General features: G+C 41.7%; 2 protein-coding genes across 3 annotated transcripts in view; one reads left to right on the forward strand and one right to left on the reverse strand.

Annotated features, from left to right (window-relative positions):
* The window catches only part of LOC139756545 (ras-related protein Rab-24-like), a 369,051-nt gene that overhangs the window by 326,977 nt on the left and 29,828 nt on the right, over positions 1 to 12,246 (reverse strand). For both annotated transcript variants that reach the window (XM_071676111.1, XM_071676109.1), the window contains exons 2-3: positions 4,884 to 5,015; positions 4,329 to 4,448 (exon numbers count right to left, since the gene is read on the reverse strand). The gene's annotated coding sequence lies outside the window, so the exon portion shown is untranslated. The remainder of the gene's footprint in view (positions 1 to 4,328; positions 4,449 to 4,883; positions 5,016 to 12,246) is intronic.
* LOC139756544 (sodium-dependent phosphate transport protein 2B-like) overlaps positions 1 to 12,246 on the forward strand; it is a 56,133-nt gene that overhangs the window by 20,115 nt on the left and 23,772 nt on the right. Inside the window, exon 3 of the mRNA XM_071676108.1 lies at positions 6,219 to 6,359. Coding sequence (XP_071532209.1) covers positions 6,219 to 6,359 — 141 coding nt within the window. The remainder of the gene's footprint in view (positions 1 to 6,218; positions 6,360 to 12,246) is intronic.

A 12,246-nucleotide genomic window follows, 5' to 3' on the forward strand; every position in this document is an offset into this window, starting at 1 on the left:
TTGTGGCGCTAATCTCATCGCAAACCCCCAGCACTTTCCTTGGCCTTAATATTTGGCACAGTGTTTAGCGAGAGGTCAAACGTCACTCACATTCGCTGCGGAAAATTAGTTGTCTCACGTACGTTCCCTGGTGTGTGGTACTGCAGCGTCTGTACGATGGTGCAACAGGGAACACTCTCTTACTTTAAACTATTACTTCCCTTTAGAAATCACTGGAAGAGCTTCGTAAGGTGATGACTTCATCGACCTCTCTCAGTACTCGTATACCGTACACCTACGTGACCAGAATGATGTCTTTCTGACAACACAAGCGGATATTTGCTTTCTGAAACTGTTTTTTATCATCCATTTCGTCCTCTGAACACGATAACGATGGCGGGGTCTGGGTGTGGCCCCATTGCACATACGTTTCCTGTTGACCCTCGTACACACAGATCAGTAATGCTGTTAGGCAATAAACCTTACAAAATCTCTCTCACTATTCCAGATATAAAGTTTCAGGTGTTCGAATGTGTACGTCTGAAGTCAATGATACCGTAAGTTTTTAAGTATACACTAACTAACGTCACAGTATTTCTGTAACAAGACAATAATGCTATTCGAACAATCCATATTCTATATCACCCTCCCACAACATACTGAGTAACTGTAGCTCCTAATAAATCCATCCGGACTGGTCACTATCCCCTTGACATTCATAACACAGATCAAGGCCATCTTGACGTCTGAAAGTCGGCAGCTCTAACATTACAACCATGGCTTATAATCCACTCGATGCCCCGGTGCACACTAGGACCACATACCAACTCATCCTGCCAAGCAGATGAAGAACAATCTTACGTACACGTCAAACCTCCAACCCTGACGTGAATCACATCCACATTCACAACACGCGTGTACTCGCTAAGCCACAGCGTTACATGATTATTGTGTTGCTGCTGCTGGCACGTTATAGGTGGGACGTTATGACGTGTTTTACTTTCCGTACATCAGTAAGGTTCACAACTCTTTACCTTCTCATTTCTCTCCATACAGTTATGACCTTAACCTTTACAAAAGGCAAACTTTCATCGTCCGAAACTCTTGAACAGTTTCCTTCTTCTCTCCTTACTTCTGTATCTCTTTAGCCCTCTTCATGTCAAGGGCCTGGCCTTGATAAGAACTTTTGTCCGAGACCCAAGTCTTTAATAGTAATAATAATAATAATAATAATAATAATAATAATAATAATAATAATAATAATAATAATAATAATAATAATAATAATCGTAATAATATTTCGACCTAAGTTAACCCATTATAAAAAATATACATATATCAAATAAATCCTGATATATATATCTTTGCCTATTACATATATGTGCGATACATTGAAACTTCCCATCATTTAGCGTTCATGAGTTACATCACATGCAGAAGAATAATTCTTTCCTAAAGTTCAAATATACTGGACAACGTGCCTACAAAATTTCATCAGTTCTTTACCTTCCCCGGGGGATACATATAAAGTGCGTATGCAGGCTTTCTCACGTAGCTGTTCTTACGGTATCGTGCTAACACTAATGTGACCAAAGAGACAGACGTGCGCAGGGGTGACAACTTAATACCTGCCATATACTGCTCCTGCAGAGAGACATAAATAGAAAGAGAAATTCTGAATTACAGAACAAAACTCTGTGAATCCAATTTTTTAAATCTTTGTCTAAATGACATGAAGAGCGATACGCAGACATAATGTATGTCTCCAGCTACCCATGACCCCAAGACCTAAAATCAAAGATCTTTATAACATGGATAGTGACCCCCAGGGAATCCTCAGTCGTTATGACCCAAGTGAACCTTAAAACACTGGTGATGTATGACTTTAGTGACCCAAGGATACACGTCATGATACCGTGACCTCTCAAGCACATTTATGGCCCAAATATCCCTAAGGCAGGTCATGAACCTAATAAACTCTGACATACCGGTGGTACCTCAAAGGTCATGACCGCAGTAACGTCTAACACACTGGTTATGCCCCAGACAGGTCGTAACTCCAGTAAATTCTAACATAATGACAAGTTCCCAGACGGAGATCATATGCGTGGTGACCTTCATACCCAGATCCTAGATCCAATAGCTCTTACACGGAGGTCATGAGCCTTGTGACCCCAAGCCCAGTAGAGGCCAAGTGAAGCGCAAAATTTGTGGCCTCACTAGAGGCAATGTGTGGAGCTACAAGAACGTAGGCAGGCGGATGGTTAAGGTGAGGTGGTTCAGATGGAGGCAATACCGTGACTAAGGAGGCAAGAGTCGTCATGGGATACTTGAGTTGAGTTTATTTACTAAGTGCACGTACCAAGATTTCTCTCATCACATACTTTACGTAACAGGGTCAGTCTCCACCATTCCAACGTTCAAAAGAGTTATAGTGTCAAAACATAATGATAACTTATGAGAAGTTCTCTTTAACCAACACTGCAAAATAAGGGATCTGTGGCAAATAATTCCATTTTAATGATGAGAAGAAATAATCAAATAAAATGGAAGTACTTGACTAACGACAGCTAAATGGCGAGGTTTGTGCGAAGACAGTGAATGATGGACACGTCTGGACGATCGTGTCGTCAACATAGATCCCATAACTGACCAATAAGGAGCGGCCAAGGTCTTCAGGAGGTATGTCTGGGGTAGAGAAGCAGCCAGCCTGCTACACCACAGTCAAACGTTGCCACATGTTAAGTTTGCCAGGTGTGCCTGGCAGCTCGCTCCAAAACTTACAGGGAGCCGGCCACACCTTGGTCAGCTTTTTTACCCCAACACACACACACACACACACACACACACACACACACACACACACACACACACACACACACACGCACGAACACACACCGACCTGTATGTGAAACCCAACTCACTGGGTCGACACTGCTGTAGCCGCACGTACGCCGCCCACTACGTCCCCACCTGAGCGAAATATGTTTTACTGAAGAACCCACATGTGTACCACCATGACTGTGGTGGTCTCCTTCACCACATGTGTACCACCATGACTGGTGGTCTCCTCCACCACATCCAGTAACCAGGGATAAATATGTGACTGAAAACTTACGTGGGTGATGCAAAATGGACCGAATAAACAACTCGAGCGTGATTTGTACGAACTGAATATAGACCCATGAGTATAATAGTACAACGAACAAAATATAATGTAATTGTGATCAATTCAAGTATAAGTCCATCTAATGACAAGGTAACAAACAGTTAAAATCTAAAACATGACAGAGTTAAGTTTATGAATACTTAAGAGTGCACTGCCGGAAAATCATGATGGTTAACAGGACAGATACAATACGTAGAAAAACAGAATTTTTTTTCTTTCAATCTGAAACACTGAGTTAGGCATAAAAAGCCTTACCTGAACTTGTCAACAATCAAGGTTAAAAATATGAGTAAAATGAGTACGGTTAGGTAGTAGTGGGAACCTGTTAACAGGTGTAGGTAAGTTACTGTTGAAGCGAAAGAGAAATATTGTAAACGATACAACAGTGGCAATATTTGCCTGCCTTGTAAATGACAAGGAACACAAGTGAAATCATGAATATACATCTCGCGTTCGCATTATGTAACGTGCACAATCAGACACCTTATGTAACACAAAGAAAAAGAACATAAGATACTTATCAGTGTTATTGTTCATCGATCTATAATGACAACGGAGTACGGAGGAACATGTCAGTTACCATTAACATTGCGAGTGTCTTCATGTTTTCATTTCAAAAGTAATGACTGGTAGGTATAAAAAATGACCTTGATAATCAGAACACAATAAAAAGCCGCAACAATAAATCTCTTTCATAAGGTTAACGAAAATACCGACAAAATATAAGGAAGAGAGATGAGCGTTCCTCCACCAGCTCTGGGATAACTATCTACACCGGCCTTCAACTCTCCCGTGGCTGGCTATCAGTCTTAACACTCTGCTGCTATTCAAGCCCTCGTAAATCTTTATATATATCACCAGCTTGTGTCTCGATGTTCACTCATGCTTTCTAAGCAGACAGTCCACTTACACCCTGACTGGCAATGGTTGTGATATTGGGCCATCGGTGGGCGGGCAAGGCAAGAGAAAGTGTTCGCTGGTCCGGTATGGGTCCGTTCATAAACACCGCCGTCTTACCTCTGCTCTTGATTCATTACTGGTAACTTTACCTGGGTGAGGCTACTGGTAATTCTACCTGGCTGAGGCTACTGGTAACTCTATCTGGCTGAGGCTACTGGTAACTCTACCGTACTGAGGCTACTGGTAACTCTACCTGAGTGACGTTACTAGTAAACCCTACCTGGAGGAAGTTAGTCGGAAGTCCACTTGGTTGAGGTTTCTGGTAACTCCAACATTAGTGGTAACCCTGAGTGAAGCTCCTGGCAACTCTGTCCGAGTAAGACTAATGGATGGCGTCGACCTAGGTTGATAATGACAGATATTAGGATATAATCTATGAAACCACGGGTATGTTTTCTTACGGACTCACAACCTGTATATGCATTTGTGATACACAAATCAGTTAATGATACATATCATTAAAATGAATATAATATCTATCTATCAAACTATATATATATATATATATATATATATATATATATATATATATATATATATATATATATATATATATATGAACCGAAAATCCCCTTAAATGCAGCCATGAAGCTCCTTTGGCAAGAATTGTCTGGACACCACTGTACTTATTTCTGTCTAGTGACGATGACACAGCTCATTTAAGGAGACTTCGCCTAGTGGTGCTACCGCACAGTTTTCTAATCTGGCCAGCGAGAGTCACCTGTGATCGTTGTTTTACACAACACACATTTTCACTCAGTCTACACATCATTACCTTTGACATCCCAGGATATCAGGGCGTGGCGTGATCCTGTCAACATCTTCGGGGTTGGAGAAACCCGGCGTTTCCTCTGCATGGATTCTAACCTGGACCCGGAGTTCCAGGGAAGGATACAGGCCTCACCTCCTGCAATCAGACAGAAAACAAAGTTTGTTAGAATGTTTTCACACATCTGCCTCGTCTGTGGCAACCCAGGTCGTCGGGAGCGCGGGTCATCTTCATGGTTCTCATGGCTGCACCTGAACTTTAATCCATTTGTTTTTGATATAGGAAGAGGAATCATCACCACCATACGTGAACACACACTCATCACACACACCTGTACTTTGCTTAACACTGTTACACTACAATGCTCACTTTTGTAAGTTCGAAGAATTTCTCAGATGTTAAAGAACAAGTTCTACAGAAACAATCAAATAAATCACCATTCTAGAGGAATTAAGCCACATATTTTCCACAGAATATATATATATATATATATATATATATATATATATATATATATATATATATATATATATATATAACGTGCGTGTGTGGGCGTTTATGTATATACATGTGGGTGGGTTGGGCCATTCTTTCCTCTGTTTCCTTGCGCTACCTCGCTAACGCGGGAGACAGCGACTACGTATAATTAATAAATAAATAAATATCATCCAGTCATATCATTCTATACTGTTCGCCCCCTCCCTCTCCGTGTGTAAACAACCATTTCCATTTGTAATTACCGTTCTGTACACTACAAGAACAGAGTTATACACTCGTGATTACACACAAGCACAAAGCAGGTTGACTGGTTGATAGGCAGGAACACCCCAGACCAGCTCCAATCTTATTAAGTCGATACAGCCAGGGTAGGGATGAGACACCGGAGGAGACCTTAAATGCTGCATTATTCTTTTGAAAGTATCATTTCACTGTGGCATACTAAGGTGAGATAATGGAGCCAGGTGTTGATGAGCAAGAACTTCAATCGCCATATGGAAAACAGACGCCAAATATAATATGCTTTCTTGTGAAAATATACAAAACTACGAAATCTTTTTGTGTAATAAAATTTTGAAGAATCTGACCAGCTTAAACTTCCTGTTGAGATATGAACTAAAATATTCCGGATATGTTGCTTACTGTCTAAATATTCACGATGCTTCTCAACTTGTGATCAGATCATTTTGTTATACTTAAATGTATTTTTTATTCCTTGTCTTGATCCCGTGGATAAAACTAATCATTTTCCTATGTTCCTTCTCACCAGATAATATAATCATGAAATTAAATCACATCAGAAGAGTTGTGTGGCTATAATCACTGGTCTTGCTCTCACTTCAGATATGACGCCTGGACAGAAGGTGAAGCGCGTGCTGCTCAACACATCCAAGGTGGTAATGGCGCTCGGCTTCCTCTACTTCTTCATCTGTTCACTCGACTTCCTGTCCTCCGCCTTCAGGCTCATCGCTGGCAAGACCACAGGTTGGTCCTACTTAAAAAACTTACGTACCTCATCCTATGTCGTCACTCTATTATAATCTCTCCTGCGAGATCCAGGCAGAGTGAATATTCCTAGTATGGATTTTTGTTCGTCAGCTGACTGACTCCCCAGAATATCTAGATACATAATGCATAAACATTAAACCTCAGCGTATCTGAGTTTCTGGCCTGGGGAGACATGATGTACCGCAAATCTGTATTCATCTCATCTCACAAGGTAAGCAGAAATTATCTACTTGTAAGGCAGCGGTAGTTCTAAAGTCGTAGGACTCCACATAATACTCTATCAAATAGTGCTACGTGTAAGGTTGGAGACAGGGCTTGTGTCTGTGGACTGAACGCCTGCAAAGAGAGACAGCAACCTGGGTCAGGGAGGGGAACCTGACAGCCACCTTACTGCTGCATCACATCGCCACCGTCACTAACCTTCCTGATGCTCAGGCGGCAGTACAGGTTAGTCTGCCACCCACGACCAGTGTGTGTGTGCGCGCAGGGGCTTTACATAACAATAATACCACCTTCGGATTCGCTAGTGTTATCCTTTCTCTGGTTTCAGTGTGCGAGTAAGAGGGTATTTACGTTATTACATTTACTACTCAAACACCACAGAATGATTATTAAGACAGGAATCATACCCATACGTCAAACATACACTACTGTAAAAAAAAATGTCGGAAGAGAATGGTAATAGTTGAGCAGAGAGCAGCAGTGGCCATGACTATATATGGGGCCGAGTTAGAGAACGGAAGCATGGCTGGATGGAAAGGTTACCACACAACTGGCTTGTGTGTTTCTACTTCCCAACATTTCAATCCTGATATTCGCTACTAATATCAACTTCGTTAGGATGACACTGTTGGAACACACACTGCTAACGAACAGAAGGAACTTGCAAATGATTTACTCTTCGGTCGTAGCAAATTCTGTACATCAAAATGTCTACAGTTTATGGAATACAAGTATTGAATTATACTCACTGATCACATGAAGCATGAAAAAAACGGTTAGCCTCGAACACTGAGTACAGCAGAGTGCAACTTTTTTAAATTCCATAAGCCTATGCCGATACTGGCAGTGCTAGAAGCCTCTGTCTGAAGCACTAAATTAGCATAATGTACCTTTGAACTGATCCACTGTTGTTAAGACTCCACTAAACCCATGCTCATTACGTAGAAAATTAAACGGTTGGACTAAAGGAGACGTTCGAACCCGTGGCACAATTCAGGGAGCTGAGTCAGATCAACCACGCACTATGTTTATATACTTGATAACTATGACTCCTCCTTCATGCTGAGCGTGAGACATGTTTCATTTAGACAACACCAGCTACCGGTACAACCCAGACCTTGACTAGCACAGGTGGGTTATAAAGCCAAGGAGGACTGAGAGACTGGCCGTAGCAAAAAGCGTCTTCAACGCAAGGTAAAAGTGAATGTCCAGTGAAACGTCCAACTGTTGTATTGAAAATTGGACTCTTGCCCATGCGTCCAATTATCGATACTTACAAGTCATTACTAAGTATATATGAAGCATGTCTGGAAGTATTCTTTTACAATGTTGTAGTTTAAACGTAGTCTTCCGTAAAATAAATGTTAAACCACACTCTCGAGATCTATAAATAGCAGAGGCATTTCTGATATTCATGTCTCCCATATGTCCGAGAGCAGCGATAGTGAAATAAGAAATAGTTGATATCCGTCACTAAAACAAGTTGGGCTTCTAAAAATACGCGTCCAGACTCAGCCAAAGACTGCGGTTTAGTCGGTTCTTGCCTCGTGAACCCTACCGGTGACACCTTGACACGTTTGGCAAGATTCCACAACTGTCACTCAGTGTGCGGACACTGGCCATACCACCTTGCTAATCAATCCTCGTGTAAGAACTTTACGTTACAAAACGTAACTTTACATATGATAAAGATTTTCAATAATGGCCATAGTTTGATTCCTTTATCTTTATTTCTTTTGTCCCAGTTCTAGTTAGTTTAAGCCTATGTTTCCGTGAAATGGGACCTGAGTTCCAGGTATGTGATCATCCATTTATGCAGCGGTAACAGCCTGCCTGGTCTTGTCAGCCCACTGTTCATGTTCCCCGCCACCTCTCTTCCAGCTTCCTCTCATGTCGGGGACCTGAGTCCGTGATCATTGGGCATGGTAATCCATCACTTTGTACAATGGCCAATTCAGAAACGAATGGGAGGCCTCTCAAGAATCCCGCAGAAAACCCACACCCTAGATTTTCTTTCTTTCTTTCTTTTTTTTTTTTTTTACCTATACTGGTACAGATTCTGTTAGACTGTAACTGTATACAACAGTAAAGCTGATGTAGCAGATTTAATATTCACAAATGCGTACAACAAGGACGAATAAGAAGCAGGAAGACATACACGGACAACACAAAAATAACAGCGAAATAACACGCATCACAGATAACATTATAACGCCACTAGGTGACCTAGATTAAAATGTTCTCGGAGTAAGATATGGGCCTTCATGTGTCACGTTACACAACAAGAAAGTCATCAACTGTATAAAAATCAAAAGCCAGACTACCAAAATACAAACTTCAGGAACGTTTTACCGACGAGGACAGAAAACTGAATGTTTTCATTAAATTTGTGGGCACAGAGGGAGAGATATAATCTCTGTCTGTCTGTGTAAAGTTTAAGCCTGATGTATGCGCCAAACATCAATCCGTAGGTTGAATCTTCTAATGACAATGTTCAAATTGTCGTTAAACAACATAAATCAAGTGCGTCCCCAAGGGTTGTAGATATGAACAAATTCCTTCTCTTCAGTACTATCATAAACCAAAGCAACTTTATAGTAAGCGTATTAAAAGGCAAGTCTCTCCTCGCAGTAATGAAATGAATATTGAAGGTGAGCAGATGACAAACGATAACTAGATACAACAAAACAGCAACTTAGGTTTTGAGTTCAGTACCGTTATAATGTTGGCACGCCGCCAGTGTTAACCTTTGCTCGTCCTTTGTAAATGCGTATTATTTTGTTAATCATAATCACGCTGGCTACTCGTGAACTGTGACTGCCAGTGTTAATGCAGGTCACTTTCATTCTCAGCACCAAGGTTTTAAACATAAAGAGGAACAACACGCGCGTGAATGAAGAACTGGTTGTCCTTCTGACCCGTGTTACTCTGGTTCGCTCACAAGAACCTCACCAGGAAACCATAAACAACCTGTTAATAAGCTGACACTTAAATCTTTTCTCTAGGTTGCGAGAATATTCGGCACGCAGTCATAAACAATACTATACGTAAAGTGGGCCAATAACCTACTTTAGTTCCCTTTTACCACGTGGGTAGATGACGAGAAGCAACGTACAACCAGAAGTTCCGAGGTCAAGCATACTCTAGTAATAAAGTAACTAACATTAGCGTGTCCAGTTTGTTGGAGGGCAGCAGGGATCAGTGTTACATAATCTCACCTCCTACTACACAGCTACCATACTCTCTGTACTCGGTACAAGGTCCAGCGTCCGTTCCTGCCACTTTTTTATATATTGTAACTGCCTTAGTACCACATAATACCCCACCTGAAGTAATAAAAATAAAATATATACCATGAATCTTCACCCCGCGTAGTACTCCCTTTCACCGTTTGCGGGTAACGCTACACCCAGTGCGTGGATCACAGAAGGTTGTGGAGTTGTGAAATTAATACCTGCAACATGAGCTTCTGGTGACAGTGGGAAAGAGGAAAACTTGTTTGTGGGGAAGAAACGGAGGTCAGGCCATCACGTGAAACTTCCGAAACCACAAACATCAAGGTGCTTCATCCGCCTAAGCGGACGTAGTATGTGTGCACTCGTTCTATAGTCACTTACACGACGGCTACGCGCACTCAACTGCACGGGCAATCCGAGTCAAAACTATTCGAAGCAAAATTAAAAATAACAACATACAGAAGTTACAGAGCCACTGTTACATAGTCATTATCCAGGTATATGTGGATGGTTTACACACGTGTCGCTCCTTGCAGCGAATCTAGATTCTGAGTTGTCAGATGAGAATCTCAGGCTTGGATACCATTTTGAGCAATAACATTTTGAGGTAGAGTGGCCCCGTGGTTCACCGAGTTCGTGCCGGTGACCAAATGATCAAGACACACTTCCCTTAAGTCCTCCTGGAAAACAGTGACAGTATCACTAAGGACTTCGCAGAACGGAATGTTATTCCTTACAGCATAAATGAATTGCACGTGTGTACAAACTTATATGGCAATATTTACAGGATGCTCACGTATTTTCACTGTATGACAGTTTTTATATTTACACTGTGCGTGGTACATTAGTGTTTATAAAGATCATGAATAATCTCTGTACAATCATCTGGCCAGGGCCTTGATGACACTAGAAGTAGATAGGCCTGGGGCCCACACAACCAACCATTGTACCACCGTTATGATCAACCATATATATATATATATATATATATATATATATATATATATAGCGCCAGGAAAAGGCCACATTCGTTCACACTCAGTCTCAAGCTGTCATGTGTAATTCACCGAAACCACAGCTCCCTCCCTATCGACGTCCAGGCCCCATCGACCTTTTCATGGTTTATCCCAGACGTTTCACATGCACTCGTTCACTCAATTGACAGCACGTCGACCCCGGTCTACCACATCGTTCCAATTCACTCTATTCCTTGCACGCCTTTCACCCTCCTATATGTTCAGGCCCCGATCGCTCAAAATCTTCTCTCCATCCTTCCACTTCCGATTTGGTCTCCCGCTTCTCCTTGTTCCCTACACCTCTGACACATATATCCTCTTTGTCAACCTTTCCTCACTCATTCTCTCCATATGTCCATACCATTTCAACACGCCCTCTTCTGCTCTCTCAACCACACTCTTTTTGTTACCACACATCTCTCTTACCCTTTCATTACTTACTCGATCAAATCACCTCATACCACATATTGTCGTTAAACATTTCATTTTCAACACATATAATGTGTGTGAGTGTATATATGATTTTGAGATCCGGTCTTACTGTAGAATAAAACTACAAAAGTGGATTCAAATCTGGAAAAGAGTTATGTGGTTTATATAGAGGCAAAAGTGGATCATGGGCGTAGGCTGGGGGCGCGGAGTAATATGGGAGTATGAATCGTGGATGAGTGAGTTGGCATTGTCAATGTCTAGGTATAACCGCACACAATTGTGTGTTCTGGTAGAGTTACAGACGAATGTGAGGGCGTTGAGGGACTAAGGCTGTTACGAAGTGCCAAAAGGGAGACAGAGATAACGACCAGTCACACCAGTGTTCCCCAACAATAGGAGGTCGTAGTCTCATAATGGCAACCGACAACATAAGTTAGACACTTTATAAGCAAACTTATTACAGAGACCATTTTGGCCAGTTCTTGGACTTCTATGGTTACATACATTTTTCCGACAGCCAAACAAAACACAGAGACGGCAAATGCCGTTAACGTTCAGTATAAAGGTAAAACAGAAAAACTATTTATCCTCGAATACTCAAACATTCTAGGCTATCAATCAATAATCTATAAGAACAAAGCCATTACTGCATAGTATGGATACCAAACGAATTCGAACTGGTGACGAACCGAAGCGAAACCTGTAATGGCCACCACGTTGAGTAGAGTTGTCCATGAGCAGATACCTGGCATACCAGACGATGATGTAGCATGTTGTGACCAGAATGTTTTATGACAACAACCTTGAAGCGCCCATCCTCCTCGTCCAGCCATCACCACATCACCACCAATGATCCACCAGGTCCTCGACTTCTCATATATGGTGGAGTACTCGAACATCACACTCCAGTTTTTCTTGTATAAATGACGTGTGTGTGTGTGTGTGTGTGTGTGTGTG

The sequence above is a fragment of the Panulirus ornatus genome, chromosome 22 (genome assembly GCF_036320965.1).
Source record: "Panulirus ornatus isolate Po-2019 chromosome 22, ASM3632096v1, whole genome shotgun sequence".
Classification (NCBI taxonomy): domain Eukaryota; kingdom Metazoa; phylum Arthropoda; class Malacostraca; order Decapoda; family Palinuridae; genus Panulirus; species Panulirus ornatus.